We start from the raw sequence: 23018 nt of genomic DNA on the forward strand, positions 1-23018 counted from the left end.
AGGCCCCTCGTCAACCTGCAGTGGATCCGTTGTTGGCTGTCCTTCGCCTCTTCAGTCCACCCTTTCGACCTCATTGCAACGTCGTGATAAGTGTACGAGTAATACTAGCCTCTGGGCTGTGAAGAACCAACTGCATAGGATAATAAGATGGTGCTTTGTATTACTTAACTGGCTGTCTTTGATTCCATATGACCCGAGGCTCGGATGTCCATGAAATTCTTCTGTGGGAGATCTTGCCAAGTACATCAAGAATAAGCAGTATAATATTTACTATTCGGTACAACTCGAACTCGAGAATGAGCGTGGAACGGTATGGGTTTCTCTCTGACGAGAATCTGTACCGCGGAAACCACAATATTGACATGCTGATTCGTATTGGCATGGCAGCCGGTATCACCAACCGCAATCAGGAAGCTGTATAACAAGAATGACCAGATGTCGGTTATTGAGCCAGACTGCCGGATCCAGTGCTCTCCTGTCTTTGTGTCAACCTGTCTGTCTCTCGAATTGGGCTACATCCAATATCCATGCTGCAGACCAACGCACTTATGTGCGGACATAATAGGCTAGTGTGCAGGGGTGTCAACCAACAGCACAAACCATCAGTACCACGGCACGGCACGGTATTATCCCCGAATAGGCTCTGTTACTGGCCCCCATCTTGTCGTCAAGACTCTTCCGTCTGGAAAGAGAACTCATCGGTGGAGAGCAAAATATCATGACCCCTGCTCGAATGATGCGCCGAACGGCAGTGACTTCTGCAGCCTTAGCTTGAATGCCCTCGATCAAAGATGACTAGAGAGCTACTCCATCGGGTTGTGGCTGCCGATATGCCTGCCATCCTTCGAGCAAGAGCTAGCAATATGCCATTCATGGGTGTCTGTTAAATAGCGACCGATTCCCTGACCCGTCTTCCCCTTCATGGGATTTCCTGCCCATGGCTAGAGAGCATCCGAGGCTACTATACCAGACTACCCTTTCATCATGGCAAGTAACTGTGGCTCAACATGCCCTACCGAGAACGGATTTTTCATAAATGATCTTAGTATCGGGGGCAATGCAGCCTTCCTCGCTCTCTACGCCTTCTTAACACCCGTCACTTTTTACCAGGGGTATCGGTTCCGCACTCCAGGCTTTTCTGCCTTGCTGGCAACTGGACTTTCCTTTGAGGTCTTGGGATTTCTAGGGAGAATCCTTTTGCAAAAAACTCGAGATCACCAAGGCTACTTTGCCCTCGCTCTCTTAGGAAGCGTCTTAGGAGCAACATTTATATGCAGCGCCATGTCGATTATACTGCCTCATATACTTGCCCTCTTTGGAGACCGGCACGCACCATGTCAATCACTCTTTACAGCTTTCCTCTTGAGTGCTATGCTCATAGTGAGCCTCATACTCAACACAATCGGCATTGTTTTTGTTGCTTATGGGTATGGAGGCGTAAGCGTATGTTATTAGACTCACATTTACATCTTTCGAAGACTATCTGCTAACAACATTGAAAGCGTGATCGGAGTGCCGATATAATTGCCGGAGGGCTTGGTGCTCAAGTTTTCTTATTACTAGTCATCTCTGCGGTGTATACTTCCTTTATCATTGGTTTGAGACCCGAGACCGAACTCCCAGACCCAGCACTGTCGGATATCTATTATTCCAGCCGCTTTTCTAGGTTCCTCCGTTGTAAGTCCTTCCCAAGTGAGCCCCAATCTGGACAGAATATACCTTCTAACACAGCAAAGGCATGGAGATGGCAACCTTTCTCCTTCTTGGGCACACAATATATCGGATCTTCGAAATGATTGGAGGCATAGATGGTACTCTGTTCCAGAGCGAGCCTGCCTTTATGATTATGGACGCGCTTGTTCCATTCCTTGCCTGTCTCCTCTTAACGCTGGCTCATCCGGGTGCTGCGTTTGGATCGTCATGGGCTTCAACGTCCTCTCGGAAACAAAAGCGTCGCGGGCCTGCTCTGCCACCACTGCAAACGTCGTTTGGCCACGCTGTCCATCAGCGCTACGATCCTAATATCCGCCAACAATTTTCTCCTTCTACTCAACGACCACTTCGAGAGATTAAGCCCCCGCCTACGTACGGCTCTTACGGTTTACCATCATCTCCCCGGCCATTGAATAAGCCACCAAGCCCGATAATCTTGTCACCAATATCGGCCCGAACAGTAAACCCAGAGAGATTAAGTGAACGATTGGAGAGGTGGGTAGTGCCGCCGGAGTTGGTAGACAGTGACGAGCTATGGTAGCCGGGCGGAGGGTGTATGTGGAGGATTTGGATCCAACGGCATCTGACAGCGTCTGCAGAGATATTGCTCCACTGTTACTGCTTTTGTGAATACGAGGGAAACTTCTCCCCTCATGTACGTGTATATAGACAGCAAGAACTGCGTTCAACCCGGCATATTAGGTATAATGTACGGGCCGAGGTGGTTCGAGACCCTGCAAGGGGTGAATGAGCCTATGAGATTTAAGAAATTGATTAAAATTGTTCAACTGCTATTGGATATCTTTGTTCGCTGGAGACTGTATTCATGAAGGCGCGCCTGTTCGCTTACGGTTCCACAGGAACCATCTCTTTTCCGCAAAGGGCGCGCGGATAACGAGTATAGCTCCGTCTCGGCAGTTATCCTCGCTTCCCGCGGAAGATGGTTCCTGCTTGCGCGTTTTTCTCGCCTTGAATGGCGGCGCATGTTGCGTGCGCGGCTGTGATGTGATATGTAGTGCTGCGATCTCCATCACACGGCGGTTGTGATGATGATTCGTCGACTAACCGCCGCTTAGCAGACTTTTGGGCGGGCACTTATATATCCCTGCACGAACCATGCGAGGGGACCCATGGAGCCGCGTATCTACGGGGATCAAAGCTTGGATGCTCATGGAAGTTCGATTTTCTCTTGAGATGAAAAAGCTAATATGCTTTGGACTATTGGAACAGGGGCCATACATAATGGCAAGGGGCTGTAATACGGATATTTCCCATAAAGGTTTGAACAAGTCCACAAAAAGCAATAGCACATCTTGACATCAGGTGATGTTTGCGATTTGCGATTTGCTACGTGAACTGTCAAGCGCCCGGAAAACATTCCGGTGGGGCCGTAGAGTTGTATCGTAAAGGGTTGAGAAACAAACAGGCACTTTTTGATCGAAACAATTGTGTTGATCGAAACAAGCCCGCTTCAGGCGTCTGTCATCGGGGCTCTCCACATCTGGATCCGCGCGCTGCCGGCGTCTGTCTAGGTTCCTCTTTGCGTTATGTTGGATCAGCAGCAGAAGGATTGTCCGCGAAGGATTAGGAAACATGCTGGGATTCTTTACGAGTAGAGGGCCAACGCTGTCATTCTCTTTGGGCAGCAATGCCGCGGGAGTAGGGAGAGGACGCTGTACAGCGGGCGTTTCATTTATCCCACTATATAAACTTGGCGGCACAACTTGTTAACTGACGAGAGCGAGGGACATTCGTGTATGTACCTTGTTCAGTTCACATAAGCTCTTTGGAGTGTGCGGTAATGTTTCTGCAAGAGGCTAGATTTCCATTGAGATGTGCATTCATGGTGATTAATAAACTGTCTGCCATGTCCCACGTAGTAAACTTATTCACCTTGGAAGCAAAAAGGAATAGCATATAAGGATGAAGGAAAGATATATATCAATTAATACATGAACTCTAAATAGGTCTAAAGAATGTCATCTCTCAATAAACTGGGCTAAATACAAATAGAGAAGAAGAAAAGAAAAAGGGGTCATAAGAAATGCTGAGAACAATGCAATGCTTAGTTGGTTTGTGAACACAGCTCAAACATATACTCATTTTCCATCTCGAATAGATATTGGATAGCTGTACCCGGTATAATGACATCAGCTATCCTTCACTAGCTGGATAAATTCCCAACGGGTTCCCGCAGTATTCCTCGTTACAATTCTATTAGGACCAGTAATCGCCACTTGAAGCATCATGACTCCACTGTCTGTAAACATCACGTATCCTCCGGCATCGTGCCTTATTGCTGCAAAATATCCGCCACCGTCAAACTTGTTGATTGACTTTACTATGCTTCTCCTGTAGCCTAGGTACATGCCGCTCTCCTCGTTGAAGTACCCGTGGCCGTGCCCGTCTTTGGATAAAACGCAAAGCCAAATAAAGCCCGGTGCGGGATCATCTTTATCATAATTTTTCTGCAGGACGAGTTTTCTTTTGTGAATACAAAGGGCCTTTTTGGAATGGCCTGACCGAATAATATATCTGTTTCCTGGCCAAGGAATTGCGTCGAGGCGATTACGAAAACGAGGGTCTTCGTGATTAGGATCATAGGGACTGTATGGATTGGTGCACTGAGCATGTTGCATTTTAGAAGATGCCATCGACCTGCCTTTGCCTGGAGTATAGTTGGAGCTTATAATGAGTGATATACAGGGATTGAGAAAGCGCGAATCGAGAAAGTAAGATATTTCAAGTTAGCAGTGTAAAAGTAAAAGATAATACAGAAAGGTTCAAGCTTCAGCCATCTCTTATATACTCTTTTATGTGATTTTTGTTTTCACTCGTTATGCGACTAAGGTCATAGATAGTGACACTTTCCAGGCAGACACGATCATTAGACAGAAGTGGTGGACTGGGTAGGCTATTTACCTTTGATATGTTCAGCTTTACTCACCTACCCCTGGATAAACATGGATAGATATTTTAAAGAAGGATACCATGGGAGATGAGCCTACTGTAGTATGAGAGCCCGTATACGTTTGGTCAGCGCTAAATAGGTACAGCCACCGCTTATTTAGGATCCTTCGCGGCTTTTCGGGCATAAAAGTGGAATTTCAGCTACCTATTTACTTCGAGTTGGTACGTATGTGACTGTGTATTTAGTTACACGAAGTATTTCAGCAGGTTACATTCAAAGCGAACATCACATGGTCGAGAATATATCTGAGTGTAAAATAACAATTTCATATACTATTAAATCCTGACTCTTGTTTTTCCTATTGTAATTGTCTGTCTTGAAAACGAGTAAGATAGCAACAGAAGCGGCTATATACAAGATGTATCTATGGAGAGCCAGTATGTTCATCTCGAATAGACACTGGGTAGATGATTGTGCCAAATTTCCGATAAGATGATCTGATACATAACTCTTAATTTAATCTCTCCTCTATCTTGACGAACATGAAGCAAGTTCCTGCGTGCTGTCTTGCCACAATCTTATGATTGGAGCTGGAAACCGCCACTTGCTTCTTTGGGCGTCCGGTATCCGTTTGCAACATATATCCTCCGTCTATATGCGGCCTCAGTGTAAAATACGCGTAAGAGTCAAAGTTTTTGACTGGCATAACCATGTCGTCGTTGTAACCCACGTACATGCCGGTCTCCTCGTTGAAGAACCCGAAGCAATTTTCAGCTTCAACGCAAAGCCATCGAAAGACCAGTGCGAAATCATCTAAACAATGGGTGTATGCCAGAGAGAGTTCATTATCGGATATGTGAAGTGCCTTTCCGGAGGCTTTTTCGATAATTAGATATGTATTGTCGTGCCCAGGAACTGTGTCAAAGTCCTTGACTTTGCAATTGGGAAGATTGAGAGTAGCTAAATCGTTGGGCTGCGTGTACATCTCAGACGCTGTTATCGAAGCGTCAAAGTGATCAACTTGGTAACTGGGAACATCAAGAGGAGCCAAATCGTTGAGCTGCGTGTACACCTCAGAAGCGACAAAGTGATCAGCTTGGAAACTAGGAAGATCGAGAGAGGTCAAGTCGATGGGCTGAGTGTACATCTCAGAAGTTGCCATCGAAGTGTCCAAGTGATCAAATTGGAAACTAGGGTGATCAAGATAGGCTAAATCGTTGACCTGAGTATACGTCTCAGTAGCTGCCATCGACTCGTCGTCGCTTGAACTGTAGCCAGAGTCCATACTGGGGGAGTCGGGAAAGTAAGACATCTCAAGTTGGTAGCGTAAGAGTGAAGATAAGATATTGAGTGAAGATATTGAGTGAAGTATTGAGTGAAAATCCAAGCTTTATCTATCTCTTATATATATCCATCTACACAAGATTCGCTCTTGTTTGTTGTGTGATCTCTCTTAGTGAGAGGCATTCTTTTTGCACAGACGCAATTTTTGGACAACAGTTTCTGGACAGCAGATTTTAGACAGCACTTTCACGACAGCCATTTCTGGACAGCCACTTGGACATTAATTTTTGGATGTTAATTTTTGGACGTCGATTTTTGGACGTCTCGTCAACTTTTAGACATTAAATTTTGGACGTCAACTTTTAGATATTGTTTTTGGACGTCAACTTTTGGATTGCAGTTTTTAGACAAAAGTGATTTTAGATTGGGATAGCAGCGGTGATTTGACATACGCAGTTTCTCCACAGCGACAACTTGTAGATAGAGGCAGTTTGTAGTCAGATGCAGTTTTTGGACAGCGCAGTTTTTACAAAAGCAGCTTCTAGGCAAATGCAGTTTTTGGACAGTATACGAAGTACATGAGCTGTTCTTTTATGCAACCAGACTCGAACTGATGCATAAGCTATTATGTATTTTTATGCCGAAAAAGACATGGATGCACTGCAGATTGGTCAAGTTGTAAACATTATACCACACATATTAAATAGTGTTTTTGATAATTAATTATATAAATTTTATTAATATAATTATTTAATAATTATTTTTCATATAAAATTTTAAACCGAGTAAGATTATGTACGGTTGGGACCGCAAAAGTACATGTATCTATTACTCAATTATCCAAAACCTGACTGATATAACTTTGTACAAGTTCACCTTTTTCTCATGAGCCAGAATCTGCTCTTCTTAGGGGGAAGAGGGGTGTGGAATCGGATGGGGCGTGTCTTGCGCCTTTTTTCACATTACATGGGAGAAGAGCAGGGGGGTGTGGAAGGGGGTGTGGAAACACATGGCTCAGAATTTTGCTCTGCTCATTTTTGGACAGAAGCATTTTCTGGACTCTGGACGAGCAGAGGCGGTGAACTGGGTGAGCTGTTTGTCGTTGGGGCACAGCATCATGTATTTGCCAAAGCAAGGTACCTACCTTTATACCTACCCAGAATATAATGTTTTTACATTCTTTTTCTTTTTTATTCTTTAGTATCCTTCTCTTTTTTAAATTAAAATAAATAAATGAAAAAATAAATAATAAAGAAAAAAGATGTCATTCGTTATACTGGAAGAGCCCAGCTGCTATCTTGTGCAAATGGTGTTCCTAGTGCACAACTCTCCAGAGTCCATAAAAGGCCAATTTGATGTAGTGATACATATAATAACTTGAAACTACCTTTACATGGGTCTTAACGTCCAAACCTGGACGAAAATTTGTAAGAGATTACAGAGGAGTGCCGATCACTGCACATATATTTGATGTATCCTTTAGTAGCATATTGTACTCCGTACATGAGAACTGAAAACACCCAGAAGCAATTACCCCGCTGGAGCTCTCCACTCCAATGCAATCCAATCCCTCGTGGTGGTACGAGCAGAGCACTTTTTGGCTGCACTCAAGGCGAAAATCACATGTCCCAGGCTGTAAAGTCTCTGCCAATCATACTGTGCAGCTGTTATTAAGTAAGCAATGATACCGTATTCCCTCGCAAAACTCGACTATGGGGCTAATAGCTGATATAACCAATCAAATTCAATCTAATCCCTGCCTTTACTCCATAGTCGAGTTTGTGAGAGTGCACTCTCCCTCAGGAACTCGACTGTGGTTCCCTCGCAAACTCGACTTATGGAGCAAAATAAAAGGTTTAACCAATTAGATTTCACATAGCATTTACTTTTAACCAATCATATTAAACTATACAATATCACTTTTGCCCCATAGTCGAGTTTGCGAGAGTGCATTTTCCTCGCAAACTCGACTATGGGGTGAAAGAAGGAATTTGACCAATTAGGCTTTGTAAAGTTTTGCCCCATAGTCGAGTTTTGCGAGGGAATACGTATTTGTGTGATTTTTGCAGAGATCCATATAACCATGGTCTGAATCAGGCCGCATTAGTTGGAATCCTACTCAGGCTGGAGAGCGAACCCGTACTACGAAACAATAGAGTCACGGCAATTCTGGCGAGGCTGTTAACTACTGTATGGTGGTAATATAAGCAAATGAGAATGATACGTCACCATCTTTCTGACACGCAGCAAATATGATATGTACTTGCTGAGCCATGGGGTCTGGGTGCAACATCATCACAAGGCTGCCAAAGTCGCTATATTCAGAGCTCCAAGACCTCATATCATCTGCTTCATCCCGTGCAGCATGCCATCCAGCCTTGCCACCGTCTGCCTTGCTGTTGATTGCTGCGCTACTGCGTCTGTATTCCCCACATCCAGCCGAAGAACCAGCTGAGGTTTCATTAGCCGCCATATATTAAAGCGCTTCTGCCGCTACTGATGGGCGCTTCTGCCGCTACTGATAGGCGCTTAAAATGTCATTGCTTTGAAGATCCGCAAGACACCATGATTTTGTAATTAAAATAGAGTCGTTTCAGGCTCAACAGACCCATGTCTGACCCTGGTTGGCGAATCCTATTGCGACAGAAGAGGGGCCATGCACAAACAATGCTGATATGCCCTCAGATTTGAGCGGCAAGACGGCAAATAGTCCGAGGCTCGACCAAGTTAATGAGTTTAAAAAGCTGCATGTTGGTAGCATCTAGATCGTACAACCAACAGCTATGAAGGCTACAGAGGAGCAGGCCGCGTTCGTTCAGGACTGGCGCTCAGCCGTCTACGACCATATAAGGTTGCTGCGTTGTTCTTTTTCTTGGCCTGCAACTTATCTCTCATTAATTGCCTTGAAATAAACTCAGACGCCTCCATGGACGATCAATACACGCGACGCCGATGGGCGTTGGATGTGAGAAGTGGATTGCAAACACCTCCATTGCCTCATGATATAAGGCCCGAAATAGACACCAGCAGACTAGAAGAGAGTGCTCCTCCTGGTTACACCGCAGTTCAGTTGGAAAACAACACCAATGTACAAGAGCAAAATAACATCGGCCATGTCTATCATGTCGCAACTCAGTCCGACAGTGATACTCTCAACGCGCCGGATCAAGATAGCGATCGGGCCTCAACCTCAACTCGGTCTGTTATTAAGTCGAAGAAGCCACAATCTGCCTGGGTCAGGCTATCTTCAACGTGGTGGATGGAAATCGTTACTATAATCATCAGCACCGGCTGTATGGCTGGCCTAATTGCCATCCTTGCAAGTTTCCAGAACCGGCTCACTACCGACTGGACTTTCTTCATCAGTATCAACGCTGCTGTTGCCATCGCCATCACTGCAGCGCGGGCGACACTCCTCGCTGCCGTATCGGTATTCCTCAGCCAGGAGAAGTGGAGCCATTTCAATAACAAATCCCGTCGCCTCCAAGACCTGAACACAATCGACAGAGCAAGTCGTGGGCCTCTAGGCTCCGTACAAATGCTCTTCAGCGTCTCATGGGGATGGGCAACAGTGAGCGCGGTAGTCATGATATTATCGCTCTTCACCGATACATTCGTGCAGCAGGTAGTCAACTTCCAACCCAGTACCATATATGCCCATCAAGATGGGTCAGCAACTTTCGGACACGCACTCAGCTATAGCGGTGCCTTGGACTTTAAATGGGGAACTAGTATGCACGATGGTATACTTTACTTGGATACTAATGACGGTTAGTATTATCCTGATACATACCATATCGATTTGAACTGCATTCTAATACAAGGTTCATAGCTACAAACGTTGATTTACAATCTGCCTTCTTTAGGGGTATATGGCAGACCGATTGGCCATCCGGGGTGAACTGCACTTCCAACTGCACCTGGGATCAGTCCTATATCAGCGTAGGTTTCAGTAGCACTTGTGCCGACGTTACAAAGGAGACTATAGAGAGTGTCCAGTGCCTTAACGACCACACTTTCACTGTGCCTTATAGCTACATTTACCCTTGCAATTTGACCACGCCCCAAGGCTTACTCTTCCCGTTTTACCCGACTCCCGGGGGCTCCTCAATGGCCATAAACTCCAGCGGCTGGGAGTATGGCTTGAATACACTTGCAGAGTTGGATGGCAGAAGTTTGGCTACAACTGCCTTCTGGAGTTGGAATCGAGAAGACATTGATCTGACCAATATGAATGCTGAGCTGAAGCCGATGCTGCAGAATTCGACTGTCGTGGAGTGCACATTTAGCATCACAATGTACAATTACTCGGATATTTCATTCATCTCAAACAACTTCCATATCGGCTCATCCAAGAAAATCCCCCTTGGAAACAACACTGGTGGTACAAGCGTTTACCGATCAGACTGTAATGCAAATATTTGCAGCCCATTGGATGTAATAGTCTGGTGGAACAATACCGGCCCAGGTCTTCCCAACGTTTCTTTGTCCGCGGCGGACGCAACCATCATTACTCGTCTCTTCGAATCGGAAGCTTTCTCCGGTAGCATCGGCCCAATCTACTCGCAACACCTTGACCTCCCACCGGCGGGTAGCACAATAGCGTTCGGTAACGGAAGTTTGGAAACCGTATCTGGCATACTTGACAACATGGCGCAAAGCTTGACAGACATGATTCGAGAAAAGGGCACGGTACAAATCGCCCAAGGCCTAACGAGCCAGGCTGTCGTGTACATTCGCGTGCAGTGGCTGTGGCTCATCTTGCCGATAGCATTGCAAGTGCTCGGAGCGCTGGCGCTGATCGGGGCACTGGCTAAGAGGCGGCAGACCAAAGGCGTGCCGCTGTGGAAGGGTTCGGCTCTGGCAGTGCTGTATCATTCAGTTGATAAAGATGGAGTTCTGGGAACTCAGGTGAAAGATTTACAAGAACTAGAAGACATGGGATTGACGCAAGTCATGCTAGAGAAGAACAGTGGCGGTGCTTATCCGTAGCACTCACTGAAAGGGGTTATATGACTGGAAGAGAATCTCATATTACTTTGTGCTATTTTTCTTAAAAATAATATGGATGGTAGCGGAAGGGCATGCTTGACATTCTGGCGTATTGGCGTAATTTAGGGGGGATCATTAGTCTTTGAGAAATGTACAGTATATTCAAGTCTTTAGCTGTAGAATCATATTTGAATATAACCAGATTGTGGTATTCAGTGTTTTTATTTTCCAATTATCATACAATCTATTAATCATATAGTCATATAGTCCATCAATCATAGTCCATCAGTCATACAGTCTGTTCATTATCCAGTCTATTTTTCTCCGTCAACTCATTTTTTTGCTGTACTAGCTGACTTCTCACAACGTACTCTAATTATCTCCTAAGGGTCCATTAATGTATGCATTGCGAGATCCCCCTGGTTGGCGATCAGATTGAGGAGGCGGCGGTGATGATCACGATCTTGGCGACGCACCTGAGAACTCTGGTGAGGATTCAAGACGGAACCGTAAGCACCAAAGTCATGACAGGCGCTGAAAATGAGCTGCCCATTACGCTTGGAGAGAGTGATGAGATAGTCAGTCGGGCACGATCTGCAATGGCCGTGTACCACTTTCCCAGGATTTCGGATCGCCAGGGCCATAGATGTATCCAACTCTGTCATCAGGGGTAGCCAGTCTATCATAAATTGATAGTTTAATGGACTATTTATGAGAACTAGATGTGGGCAGAAGCTAATGAACCCCTGGCGCATACGTATGTATGACCTCTGGCAGTGCCTCTTTCCAATAACTATTTTTTCAAATAAAAGAAAGTGCCTTTCCACAATCCTGGGGTGCGCAGCATATAAGATGGACATCCCAGAACTGATGACCGTATTATAATGGGTAGCCAATAGTTTCTTCAGGTAATTTTTATTGGCGTCCAGGTGAGAAAGCTTCAGAGCGAGCTGGATGTGACGGTGCTCGAGATAATATTTGGCCCATATACGCGGCCCATGGTTAAATCCCTGGACACAATGAGGAAGTCTCCTCCCCGAGGGCAAATCGAACCGATCAATGGCATGTAGCCGGCCGCACCTTTCACAAACCCATTGATTTGGCATGTTGTAGGCCAAACCTATGAGGAAATCGTTCCTCTCAGACGGGGACCGTGATGATAAGTACGCGCCCCAGTCGCAAGATGCCAGCCTTCGCATAGTCTGACAAGTATGCGAGAGAAAAAACTTGTCATGGGCGGCCAGGCGGTCCGTAATGCAGAGGATGAGTTCGTCTGGCAGCTCAACAAGCGGACATTTCTTGGCTGCTGGTATCGGACTTGGAAATAACCATTTGTACCACTTGTACAGTGATTGTAAGAGAGTCATGATGAGTGCGGTATCTTGAAGTCGAGCATGTGTTACGGATATAAGTGGAAGAAGATTGTCTGGTTGGATTGGCCATCACCATTGCGGAATTCACCATTAAATAGAAAAGGAGGGACGATGAATATGACGAAAGAGTTTGATAGAGACTGAACCTTATGAAGTTAAACTAGATGGGCGTTGCATTTTGTTGAGGGCTACAGCGCATGATTCTATCGTAACCTTTCGAGCAGAACAAAGTGGCTAAACACTATTACATGGATTCGCTTTGGTACCTACGCAGTACTCAGTAGCAGATGGATGAGTCTACTACTGGTTGTGGTATCTTTGAGCAATCAAATCATTAGACTTGTGCCAGCAATACGCTGTAAAGCAAATCCCTCATTTACACATTGAAAATGACTGTTATACATGGCCAGCAGACTGCAAATGGCGAATTGCCATGGACAATTATTTCGGCCATGCTTGTGTCGATCCGCCGAAGCCACCGCCACCAAGTAGCAGGAGTTGAAGCGCAGATGTAACATTAGACCGACGTGGCTGAGAGCTAGAAACCCAAAAAGAAGTCAAGCAGCACTGCAAAAAATCTGAGGCGTGGAGAAAGGCTTGGAGCGAGCAATTGGGCCACGGGTCAGGTCACTTAGGACAGCGTATTAGTCGTCTCCACCCGCGAGGTCCAAATAAAGGCCTCTCTCACTAAGCCCTCGCACCGCCTTCTTTGGTCGCCAGCTGTGCTATCAGGCCTTGTACTTGATTCTTCTTCTTACTCCTCCTCCCTTCCTCTCTTGTTTAATTTCTCACCTCCACGCAGTTTGCGCTTCCTCCTCTGATATTGCTGCAGGCCTCACGCCTTGTGTCACGGCAGTCATCTATTGCGTCCCCCTCATCTGTCAGTCCTCACCGTCTCGACCTTTTCGGCCAAACCCCCACCATGGATGACACCAAGTTTCTCGAGGCATCGGCCAAACACCCCATCGTCGAGAACCACGTCTACAAATATGGCACTGCTGGTTTCCGCATGAAGGCTGACCTTCTGCCCGGCGTCTCATTCCGTGTCGGTCTGATTGCTGGTCTGCGAAGCCGCAAGCTCAACGGCCAGGCAATTGGTGTTATGATCACCGCCAGCCACAACCCTGCCGCCGACAATGGCGTCAAGATTGTCGACCCAATGGGCGAGATGCTCGAACAGGACTGGGAGTCCCACGCAACGCTCCTGGTCAATGCTCCCACCCACGAGGAGCTCCTCGAGACCTACAAGAACCTGGCCGAGCAGCTCAAGATCGACCTGAGCTCCCCTGGCCGCGTCGTCTACGGTCGTGATACCCGCCCCTCTGGCCACAGCCTCGCTTCTGCCTTGGCTGACGCCTTGGAGGCCACCAACACCGAGTACACCGACTTCAAGATCCTCACCACGCCCCAGCTCCACTACTTGACCCGTTGCGTCAACACTGAGGGCACCCCCAAGGCATACGGCGAGGTCAGCGAGGCTGGTTACTACAACAAGTTGTCAGAGGCCTTTGTCCGCGCACTGCGGGGCAGACAGATCCAGGGTCAGCTGGTTGTGGACTGTGCCAACGGTGTGGGCGGCCCCAAGCTCACTGAGCTCCTCAAGATCATTCCCAAGGACAAGACTGGACTCAACGCCAAGGTTGCCAACGACGATGTGCTGCGCCCCGAGGTCCTCAACCTTGATGTGAGTAGAAGCCTTCACCGCCAGTATCCCATGTAGTGAAATTCAAAGCTAATGTTCTCAATCTTCAGTGTGGTGCCGACTTTGTCAAGACCAAGCAGCGCGCTCCCCCGAACGTCAAGCCCGCCGCCGATACCCGATACTGCTCACTCGATGGCGACGCAGACCGTCTGATCTACTACATGTCTGACCCCGAGGCCGGCTTCTTTATGCTTGACGGAGACCGCATCTCATCCCTGAATGCTTCCTTCATCGGCGACCTTGTCCGCTCTGCTGGTCTGGAGGATGATATCCGAATTGGAGTCGTCCAGACCGCCTACGCCAACGGTGCTAGCACCACATACATCGAGAAGAACCTGCAGCTCCCTGTAGTCTTCACCCCCACTGGTGTCAAGCACCTGCACCATGCGGCCTGCCAATTCGATATTGGTGTCTATTTCGAGGCCAATGGCCACGGAACCGTTGTATTCTCCCAGGAGGCTCTTCGTGTTTTCCGGGAGAAGCAGCCCCAGTCACCAGCCCAGAGGGATGCTCTTGAGACACTGGCTGCTGTCGGTGATCTCATCAACCAGACTGTCGGTGATGCCATCTCAGACATGCTCATGGTGGAGGTCATTCTTGCCCACAAAGGATGGTCCCTTCAGGACTGGGCCACTACATACACCGACCTGCCCAACCGCCTTGTCCGTGTAGAGGTCGCCAACAAGGACATCTTCGAGGCCACCGACGCTGAGCGACGCCTCAGCCACCCCCCTGGTGCCCAGGACGAGATCGACCAGTGCGTTAGGAAATATACTACGGCTCGCTCCTTTGCTCGTGCTAGCGGCACTGAAAACGCTTGCCGTGTGTATGCTGAGGCTGCTACTCGACACGAGGCCGATGAGCTGGCCAACAAGGTCGCCAACATCATCAAGCAGTTCGGCTCATAGTTCTCATGCGAGAACCGAGTATATACTTGAGGGAGAAAAAGAGTAAAACGAAAAAAATAATATACCAAAAATTTTATGAAAGGCCAAGAGGAAGAAGCCGTATCAGTTTTTTTGAGCTATTATCATGACTGGCAAACTACACAGGAAAAAAGCAGTTGGCGAATTTGAATGATCGTTACGAATTACTGGGACGGCCTTGCTGGAATAAAGAATTTGCAAGATTTTACAAAATAAAGGGCGATTGATAGAATTCGCGCAACTCTGACATAGATGTCTATATACCTAGGTAGTTACCAGTATTAGGGAGAATGCCTACTAGTAAATTAGCAACGGCTGAGGATAAATTCAAAATATATATAAAAAACAAAAGAGTAAGAATCACTTGGTCTGTCAATATTCAAAGTCTATCTATTGTAGTGTTTTTTTGTTTTCATCTCATCTTTTTTCCAATCGCTACCAAACAAATGTCTTGATGACTGATGCAGGCCGTGCCCACTAGACGCGTGCCATAGTACCCGACGCGACTTGCACTGTTTGATGTAAATTCACGTTCAGATACTCTACATTGAATTTGTTCTTCTTTCCCTTCTTCCGCCTCTCTTTTTATCTTTAAATCTTCTATTCAATTTTCTCTCTTCATTTTGACCTCTTGCAAATCCCAATTCTATTTTGGCCGTGTTCTGGGATGGCTGTTCTATGCAGCCCTCGTCAGCATGGAAGACTCTGAATGTGCAAACGCCCAGTTCTTGGCCTGGGTCAAGGAATGGCTAGATGTTGCTAGAGAACGCAACTCCAAAGGCGTCACAGCATATAGAAATGCATATGAATCCCTCAGAGCATGTCCCATTGCGTTTGAGCATCCCGCATCGCTGCAGCAGCTCAAGGGATTTGGGCCAAAGCTCTGCGAGAGGCTTGAAGATAAGCTGAAGCAGCACTGCCAGCAAAATGGGCTGCCGATGCCTGAGCATCCTCAAGTTAGAAAAGCCAACGAGAGGGCCCAGCAAGAAGGAGCAGCAGCAGAGACAGGGCCCAAGAAGAAAACAAGGCAGCCCAAGGCATATGTCCCTGCGTTTCGGTCAGGAGCATATGCCCTAATACTGGGCCTTTCCCATCTTCCTGAAGATGTATCCTCCAGTTTAACAAAGACAGAGCTGATAGAGGCTGCTCAACCACACTGTGACGCCTCATTCACCACGCCAGTTGACACGACAAAGTTCTACACTGCTTGGAGCTCAATGAAGACGCTGGTTCAGAAGGAGCTGGTTTATGAAAGAGGACGACCGCTGCGCCGATATGCATTGACAGACGAAGGTTGGGCAGTAGCGAAACGAATCAAAGAGACGGCGCAATGGCAAGATGAAAACATGTCCAATATGCAACAAGGATCAAATCACCGGCAGCAGCCACCATCTATAACAGTAGAAGATGAAGACTTGATGCTCAATGTCAATGAAGCCGTAACAACAGCCGACGAGCCTTCGTTTTATAGGAATATCGTCTCAGATGGCCCAGTTGTTTTGGAAGATGAAGATTTGCCTACCTTCACTCCGATTATACTTCCACCTGGGTCTTTTACCGTGCACCTGCTACTCGATGTTCGAGAGGTCAGAGCCAAAACGGATCGCGACTACATGCAGGAAGAATTGGTTAAGCAAGGGGTAAAGCCTATTATGAGAAGTCTCGAGGTCGGCGACGTGCAGTGGATTGCCAAGTGCCATGACCCATCGCTATTGTCCAGACATGGAGCAGAAGGGAATGAGATTGTCCTGGACTGGATCGTCGAGAGAAAACGTCTGGACGACTTGATTGGAAGTATCAAGGATGGCCGATTTCACGAGCAAAAATTTCGACTCAATCGGGCTGGCGTAAAAAAAGTTGTCTATCTCATTGAAGAAATCTCCATGGATTCCGCCGCATATCAGAGATATGAGGAGGCAGTGCAGTCAGCCATCGCATCAACGCAAGTAGTTAATGGCTACTTTGTGAAACGAACTCAAAAAATTGACGACACCATTAAATACCTAGCTAAACTGACCGCAATGCTCAAACGCACATACGAGAAGAAGCAGTTGCATGTCATCCCAACAAAAGTAATCACCGCACAGAATTACTCGCGCTTAATCCAGCATCTTCGTGAAAAGGAGCCTTCAGCTGGGTATTATGTCACCTATCCAGCTTTTGCGTCTTTGGCTTCCAAATCGGAGACGATGACCCTCAGAGACATCTTTCTCAAGATGCTCATGACAACCAAGGGGCTCACCGGAGAGCGTGCTCTCGAAATCCAACGCAGATGGAAGACACCATATGACTTTGTCAAAGCATTTCACGCATGTGGAACAGATGAGCAAGGCAAAAAGCGCAAGAAGGAGCTCGTATGCAGCGAGTTGAGTCACCTTATTGGGCGTAAAAAGATCTCCAGGCCCCTGAGTCATAAGATTGCGGAAGTTTGGGGAGACACTTAAGAGTTGAATTTGGTCGCTTCAGAAATTTTAGCCTCTATTAAACAAATACCCCCAGCCCTTACTAACGCTGTATTATTACTGCTTTGCTCCCTGGCTCTTGGCAATGATGCGCTCAACAATCTTCTCAAGAAGAGGGATCGAAGAAGCATTGCCGTCGCCGAGAATACCACCCAGGGACTTCTCAGCGTACTTGGCCATCATGTCAACCTCGATGTTGACTGTGTCCCCCTTGACCTTGTTTGCCAAGACAACTCTCTCCTGAGAGTATGTAATCAACATAATCTCCCACCATCCTTCAGCATCGTTGACTTGTGTAACCGTCAAGCTGGTGCCGTCAATGCCGATGTATCCCTTGTGCACAATATAGCGCAAAAAGTCCCTCTTCTTTGGCTGGAACCGGAAAGTGAGAGCATTGCCATCAGGCGTAACTGAGAGGATTTCGGCAGTTGTGTCAACGTGGCCCTGGACAAAGTGGCCGCCCATGCGAGTGTCAGCTCTGACGGCCCGCTCTAGGTTCACCTTGCTGGACTCTTTGAGCGTGCCGAGGTTGGTGATGCGCAGGGTCTCGGGTGCGACACCGATCGTGAATGTGTCCTTGGTGAAAGAAGTCACGGTCAAGCAGACGCCGTTGACGGCGATGGAGTCGCCCTCGTGGCAGTCTGTGAGAAGATTGGATCCAGGGGAGATGGTGACGGTCATCACCGAGCTACTGGTGGCGGCGTCATTCTCAATGCGAGAGATGTCTAGCTTTCATGTTAGTTCGCAGTACGATTATAATTATAGGATACATGCTGCTTACTTCCGATCTCTTCAACAATACCGGTGAACATGGTGTCTGATGTGAATAGAAACAACTTGGCTGAGTCTTAGTTGATGTGAACGAAGTCTTGGAATCCTTTAGAAGGTTACTCACACGCGAATAATGAAAGCCGCTCAACAAAGCCGTGAATAAGCCGAGACTACGGAATACGGTGTACAAGAATCTGGGATAGACGCTTTTTGTGGCGAACAATGAGACCAGGCAACTTGATGTACGCTCTGTGAAGATAATCGAAAGGTATCGAGAAACAATGCAATATGAAAAAGGAGATTAAGAGTAAATTGATTGATTATTAGCCTTACTTGCCTCGTTTCTCAGTCAACTAAGCATCAGGCTAGTCTTACCAATCTCTAGCCCGACAAGTCTGGATGATGCCAAAGCAGAGCCCCGCAGCATCTTCGCAGTCGAGAGACTTATCGATAACGGCCCCGCCAAAAAATCTCAAGTTTTCAAAGTGGAATTGGAGTGCGAATGCGACTGAGCCGTCACAGCTTTTGTGCTGGGGCCTCCTTATACCATTTTTCACCAACCTTGCGAACACTTTTTCAACTTATTTCCGCATTCATCTCTCAGCATCTATTCATTGTCATTTTGCGCATCTTTTCATACTACAAATCTAATTAATTATCAATCATGGCACCAGGCCGTGCCGGCGCCAAGAAGGATGCGCCCAACGTGAGCAAGCTTCTTGCGGATGCAGAGACTCAGTATGAGGTGGGAAATCTCGATGAGGCCATTGCTCTCGCATCAAAGGCTCTGGAGCAGACGGGAGAAGGCGGTGACTTTGAACTCAAGGCTTTGAACTTGCTGGGCGTTTTGAATGTTGAGGATGGTGAGGTGGAAGAGGCTCGCGAATACTTCTTGCGAGCTGTTAAGCTGGACGAGGAGGGCACTCTGGAGGAAAAGATTGGCGGCGGCCCCGAAAAATTCCTTTTTCTGGCTCAGCTGAGCGAGGAGGGTGGACAGGACAGCGTCCAGTGGTTCGAGCGCGGCGCCTCTGCTCTACGAAAACAGATTCAGACATTGAACGACATCACCAACAGGACACCTGAGCAGCAGGCTGCTCTCGATGAGATGCAGAGCAAGCTCGGTGGTGTTCTGTGCGCAGTTGCTGAGGTGTACATGACAGATTTGTCGTGGGAAACGGATGCCGAGCAGCGATGTGAGGCCCTCATCACCGAAGCCATGCTCATCGCCCCCAACTACGCCGAGACCTGGCAGACCGTGGCCAACGTGCGCATTTCACAAGAAAGAGTCGACGAGGCTCGCACTGCCCTGAACCGAAGCCTGGAACTTTGGCAGGATCTGCCTCCCGAACACCCCTCCGTGCCGGAATTCCCTACCAGAGTCGCCCTGGCACGACTGCTCATGGAGACTGAGTTGGAGGAGCAGGCACTCACGGTGTTGGAGCGTTTGGTCACAGACGATGATTCCAGTGTCGAGGTGTGGTACCTAGGAGGATGGTGTCTATACGTTGCGGGCGAGAAGCTACGCGATGCAAAGCCCCAGCAGAACGGCGCCGAGGACGCCAGCGAAGAGTGGAAGGCGACATGGGGTTACTCCAGAAAATGGCTGATGCAGTCTCTGAAGCTGTACGAGCAGCAGGAGTACGAGGATGAGAGGCTCGGTGAGCACGCATCTGAGCTGCTGCAGAGCATCAACAAGGAGCTGGGCGAGCCTCCGGAAGGAGAGGATGATGAGGAGTGGTCTGGTATCAGCGATGATGAAGATGAGGACGACCATGATCACGACCATGATCATGACCATGAGATGCATGATTAGAAGGGGAAAGAAAAGAAAAAAGGAGATTAATAGTGAATTTGGATGAATGGCGTTAGACAAAAAGGGTTCAGATTACGCAGAATTAAAAAAGGGCTGGTTTGATGAATGATGGGGGGTAGATATATGAAGGCTTTCTGGGGATAAAACTAGATATGACAATCCAAAGTCTTGAAAATATACCCATTCTTTTCAGTATGAATTTCTCTTTGCATTTGATGAGAATACTTCTAATTGGGGTAGTCAAACAATGCAATGATAAAATTTTTCTTTTTTTTCAGCAGACATTGCATCTGTTCTGTTGCTTCTCTTTTCTCTGCAAATTGTACAAGATTCCCAAAGATTGAAGACGTTTTATAACTCCACCAGAAAAAAAAAAACTCCATATATGTTTAAAAAAAGAAACAGAAAACCCCAAGGCAACAAGATAAAATGCACCATATCCTTCTGAACGCTTTCCTTTCATTTAAACAGCCTCCACCTTGAGCTGCTCAACGCCATCAGCCAGCTCCTCCTCCTCAGCAACATCATCCTCCTCAACCTTGCCCGCAAGACCTCTCTCCCAAAGCTGCCTGCCCGTCAACTTGACCGGCTCCTTAATCTTGGCCTTCTTCAGCTCCGCCAGCCTCTCCTCCTCCTCGCGAATGCGCTGCTCCTCCATCTCGCGCAGGAAGCCCTCCCGCCACTTGAGGAACGTCTCGGGCGTGACGGCCGTGCCGTGGAACTTTTTGTTCTCCTCGCGCTCGGCGGCGAGGGCGGCCTCCTCGGCGACTTTAGCCTCTGCGTCGCGGCGGTCCTGGATGAGCTGCTCGGCGGCCTCTTTCAGGGTGGAGTAGAGGGTGAAGATCATGGCCATGCCGAGGTTCTCCTGGATGGTTTCGTCGAGGTTGGCGAGCAGCTGGTCGCGGTCATCGCCGATGTTGAAGTGCGGGTGATAGGGAGCATTGGGGGGAGCGATGATGTCGAGGTTGGGCGCGACGTCGGGGTAATCTTCTGGGTAGCGGACGGCGAGGAGGAAGCTGGGAGGTTCATTGTCTTCTTCTTCGGAGGGTTCTTCGCCGGGGACGTCGAGGACGATGTTTATTCGGAATTCGGTTTCAGAGATGTCTATATAGATGATAAAAGAGATCAGTTAGCAAGTGTACAGAGAAGAGAGAAGACCAAGTTGCTGCATTTTCCCTTCTTCTCTTCTGGCGCTTTGCTTTTTTCCCTTGGTACTACGTAGATATAGAAGGGATGTAAGACCCAGAGAAGTTTACATACCTGTGATTTCTTCGGGAAAGATGGACTCGAGCACTTCGCGCTCCTCGACCTGATCTTCGCGACCCATTGCGGCGGCTGAGACGTTGCGCTTCTTTGATAGATGATGATGATGGAGCTTTTGCAGTTTGCTTTAGGTGGGGTCGTCGAATGGCTGTATGGCGGGGTTCATTCGTGGGGACGGCTGTTTTTAGATGGAGCTGCGTTTACGGATTTTGATGTTTGGACATTGTAGAGAGAAGCAGAATAAAAATATGTAATATTTGTTTATAAAATATGAGATTGTTGAATAATATCTCAGCCAAGTAAGAATGATACAGAATGATACAGCTAATAGTAACATAACGAAGAGCAAAACACCGGATGGATAAAAACTCCAACTCCCAAGAATGTACAGATATGCATAATTGGCCACTTGCGATTTCAATACCTACTCTTGCAATCTTATGCCAGCGTGGTATTGTACTGCTTCCCATTACAGTACTGCACAAACCCATCCAGGTTCATCTTCTTCAGTACCGTGCTGAACTTGGCAGACCCGGCCCCGATGCCCGAATCTGAGCACAGGTCGGCAGCCAGTGTAGCGTTAATGTTTGGAGCGCCATCTGGATATTCGATGTGGAAGACGGGCTTGCCGGCCTTGATGAAGGGCTCAAACGTCTCGCATTCGGAGTACTGGGCGCACTGCTCGTTGACGGAAAAGTTGATGAAATCGAGCACATCCGGAATGATGTCGCCGGCGTTTTTCAGACCCATGCCCATGTGATATGAACTAGCCACGCCATGGAGGAATTTGAGAAAGTCTATGGAATCTTGTTGGGTCAGATTGAGCCCATTATCGTTTTGCTATCCATGCTCACACGTCAGCTTCAATTCTTTTTACTTCATCAAAATAAAGGAGGCGGCTTACATAACCATCGACGTTGTCGGGGTCAATTGCATCACAGCCCTTGGACCACGCAAGCTTAATACGATCGCTCATAATGCTGCGAACATTTGCGCTGCTTAGGTTCAACCACCGCTCGCCGGGCCATCCGTCGAGCTCCTTGCCCAGATCCGACTCCTTGAACCGGTCTTTGTCGGGTCGGAAATTTTCATATGAACCAGCACTGAAGTAGCAGATGACCTTTTTTCCATCATTCTGCAGCGTCTGGAAGATTGTTGCGTTGTTATCAAAGAGGTCTAGATCGAAGATGCTGACGTCCGGATTTGGGATCTTGGTGTTGCTGTCGAGCTTGATGGCGCTCTGGAGCACGATTTGCCATGTCGCATTGACGCTCGGCTGCCACGTAGATGTTCGATTGGGACCGCTTGGAAGGTTATTGGGATCATACCCGCCGCTGCCGCTGCCGGAAGAGGTTGAGTTGCCGCTGTCTCGTTTGAGGTCCTCGTGACCGCCTCGGTGCGTCAAGCCGACGCCCAGACCGACCCCGAGTCCGATGGCTACAATGATAAATGTGCCCGCAATCGCAAGTATATACCAGCGAGTCCATGGCCGGCGCTGGCCTTTGCTAGATCCGGAAAGCCCCATGTCTTTTCTAGCTACTGTATATCTGTCGTGACCTGAATCGATGATGAAATGCGAGACAATGTCTTGATATTGATTTCTACATGATATATACCGCCGTCGAAGAAGACCGCCGAGTAGATCCCGCGTCTATATGGCGCAGTCAACTAGGCAGCCGCTCCTTCGCATCTCTTAGTTACATATTTTACATATTTTTACTCTTCTGGGCTCTCAACTTCATGCTATCAAGTCGCAGTCGCGATGGACGGCTATTGAAAAGGAGGATGCGGCGCAGCAGGGGCTAGAA

General features: G+C 47.7%; 9 protein-coding genes across 9 annotated transcripts; 5 read left to right on the top strand and 4 right to left on the bottom strand.

Annotated features, from left to right (window-relative positions):
* The first annotated feature begins 853 nt into the window (after positions 1 to 853).
* GGI43DRAFT_237325 (RTA1 like protein-domain-containing protein) lies at positions 854 to 2376 on the top strand. The gene is made up of 3 exons (XM_083200618.1): positions 854 to 1443; positions 1503 to 1677; positions 1737 to 2376. The coding sequence occupies exons 1-3, from the start codon at positions 985 to 987 to the stop codon at positions 2252 to 2254; spliced, it is 1152 nt and encodes a 383-aa protein (XP_083063852.1). The 5' UTR covers positions 854 to 984; the 3' UTR covers positions 2255 to 2376.
* A 2759-nt stretch (positions 2377 to 5135) lies between these two features.
* On the bottom strand, positions 5136 to 6402 carry GGI43DRAFT_431056 (uncharacterized protein; the record flags this gene model as incomplete). The annotated part of the gene is made up of 1 exon (XM_083209367.1): positions 5136 to 6402. Exon 1 carries the CDS (start codon positions 5934 to 5936, stop codon positions 5136 to 5138), a length of 801 nt encoding a protein of 266 aa, XP_083063853.1. The 5' UTR covers positions 5937 to 6402.
* A 2206-nt stretch (positions 6403 to 8608) lies between these two features.
* Positions 8609 to 10931, top strand: GGI43DRAFT_237354 (DUF3176 domain-containing protein). Its single transcript, XM_083200619.1, has 2 exons — positions 8609 to 9678; positions 9741 to 10931. Exons 1-2 carry the CDS (start codon positions 8835 to 8837, stop codon positions 10898 to 10900), a joined length of 2004 nt encoding a protein of 667 aa, XP_083063854.1. The 5' UTR covers positions 8609 to 8834; the 3' UTR covers positions 10901 to 10931.
* A 1800-nt stretch (positions 10932 to 12731) lies between these two features.
* On the top strand, positions 12732 to 15037 carry GGI43DRAFT_237440 (phosphoacetylglucosamine mutase PCM1). The gene is made up of 2 exons (XM_083200621.1): positions 12732 to 13957; positions 14026 to 15037. Exons 1-2 carry the CDS (start codon positions 13196 to 13198, stop codon positions 14881 to 14883), a joined length of 1620 nt encoding a protein of 539 aa, XP_083063855.1. The 5' UTR covers positions 12732 to 13195; the 3' UTR covers positions 14884 to 15037.
* Positions 15038 to 15476: 439 nt separating this feature from the next.
* On the top strand, positions 15477 to 17401 carry GGI43DRAFT_237506 (crossover junction endonuclease MUS81). The gene has a single exon (XM_083200624.1). The coding sequence runs from the start codon at positions 15597 to 15599 to the stop codon at positions 17343 to 17345; it is 1749 nt and encodes a 582-aa protein (XP_083063856.1). The 5' UTR covers positions 15477 to 15596; the 3' UTR covers positions 17346 to 17401.
* Positions 17358 to 18540, bottom strand: GGI43DRAFT_237373 (riboflavin synthase). The gene is made up of 4 exons (XM_083200620.1): positions 18259 to 18540; positions 18145 to 18199; positions 17412 to 18088; positions 17358 to 17361 (listed from the first exon to the last, which is right to left on the bottom strand). Exons 2-3 carry the CDS (start codon positions 18173 to 18175, stop codon positions 17421 to 17423), a joined length of 699 nt encoding a protein of 232 aa, XP_083063857.1. The 5' UTR covers positions 18176 to 18199; positions 18259 to 18540; the 3' UTR covers positions 17358 to 17361; positions 17412 to 17420.
* On the top strand, positions 18422 to 20179 carry GGI43DRAFT_237444 (ACL4 family protein). The gene has a single exon (XM_083200622.1). The coding sequence runs from the start codon at positions 18799 to 18801 to the stop codon at positions 19945 to 19947; it is 1149 nt and encodes a 382-aa protein (XP_083063858.1). The 5' UTR covers positions 18422 to 18798; the 3' UTR covers positions 19948 to 20179.
* On the bottom strand, positions 20179 to 21396 carry GGI43DRAFT_237483 (RWD domain-containing protein). Its single transcript, XM_083200623.1, has 2 exons — positions 21208 to 21396; positions 20179 to 21051 (listed from the first exon to the last, which is right to left on the bottom strand). Exons 1-2 carry the CDS (start codon positions 21272 to 21274, stop codon positions 20411 to 20413), a joined length of 708 nt encoding a protein of 235 aa, XP_083063859.1. The 5' UTR covers positions 21275 to 21396; the 3' UTR covers positions 20179 to 20410.
* Positions 21397 to 21446: 50 nt separating this feature from the next.
* GGI43DRAFT_395465 (glycoside hydrolase superfamily) lies at positions 21447 to 22941 on the bottom strand. The gene is made up of 2 exons (XM_083204872.1): positions 22115 to 22941; positions 21447 to 22050 (listed from the first exon to the last, which is right to left on the bottom strand). Exons 1-2 carry the CDS (start codon positions 22733 to 22735, stop codon positions 21649 to 21651), a joined length of 1023 nt encoding a protein of 340 aa, XP_083063860.1. The 5' UTR covers positions 22736 to 22941; the 3' UTR covers positions 21447 to 21648.
* Positions 22942 to 23018: the final 77 nt, after the last annotated feature.

Source organism: Trichoderma evansii (genome assembly GCF_050947405.1).
Source record: "Trichoderma evansii strain SZMC 28006 chromosome Unknown GGI43scaffold_3, whole genome shotgun sequence".
NCBI lineage: Eukaryota > Fungi > Ascomycota > Sordariomycetes > Hypocreales > Hypocreaceae > Trichoderma > Trichoderma evansii.

Coding starts and splice junctions, on each gene's coding strand:
- GGI43DRAFT_237325 (XM_083200618.1), top strand. CDS start 985: ATGGCAAGTAACTGTGGCTCAACATGCCCTACCGAGAACGGATTTTTC. Junction 1,444..1,502: donor ATGGGTATGGAGGCGTAAGC/GTATGTTATTAG, acceptor CAACATTGAAAG/CGTGATCGGAGTGCCGATAT. Junction 1,678..1,736: donor CTTTTCTAGGTTCCTCCGTT/GTAAGTCCTTCC, acceptor AACACAGCAAAG/GCATGGAGATGGCAACCTTT.
- GGI43DRAFT_237354 (XM_083200619.1), top strand. CDS start 8,835: ATGGACGATCAATACACGCGACGCCGATGGGCGTTGGATGTGAGAAGT. Junction 9,679..9,740: donor TTACTTGGATACTAATGACG/GTTAGTATTATC, acceptor CAAGGTTCATAG/CTACAAACGTTGATTTACAA.
- GGI43DRAFT_237440 (XM_083200621.1), top strand. CDS start 13,196: ATGGATGACACCAAGTTTCTCGAGGCATCGGCCAAACACCCCATCGTC. Junction 13,958..14,025: donor CCGAGGTCCTCAACCTTGAT/GTGAGTAGAAGC, acceptor CTCAATCTTCAG/TGTGGTGCCGACTTTGTCAA.
- GGI43DRAFT_237506 (XM_083200624.1), top strand. CDS start 15,597: ATGGAAGACTCTGAATGTGCAAACGCCCAGTTCTTGGCCTGGGTCAAG.
- GGI43DRAFT_237373 (XM_083200620.1), bottom strand. CDS start 18,175: ATGTTCACCGGTATTGTTGAAGAGATCGGAA. Junction 18,089..18,144: donor TATTGTTGAAGAGATCGGAA/GTAAGCAGCATG, acceptor CATGAAAGCTAG/ACATCTCTCGCATTGAGAAT.
- GGI43DRAFT_237444 (XM_083200622.1), top strand. CDS start 18,799: ATGGCACCAGGCCGTGCCGGCGCCAAGAAGGATGCGCCCAACGTGAGC.
- GGI43DRAFT_237483 (XM_083200623.1), bottom strand. CDS start 21,274: ATGGGTCGCGAAGATCAGGTCGAGGAGCGCGAAGTGCTCGAGTCCATC. Junction 21,052..21,207: donor CTTTCCCGAAGAAATCACAG/GTATGTAAACTT, acceptor TCATCTATATAG/ACATCTCTGAAACCGAATTC.
- GGI43DRAFT_395465 (XM_083204872.1), bottom strand. CDS start 22,735: ATGGGGCTTTCCGGATCTAGCAAAGGCCAGCGCCGGCCATGGACTCGC. Junction 22,051..22,114: donor CCGACAACGTCGATGGTTAT/GTAAGCCGCCTC, acceptor GAGCATGGATAG/CAAAACGATAATGGGCTCAA.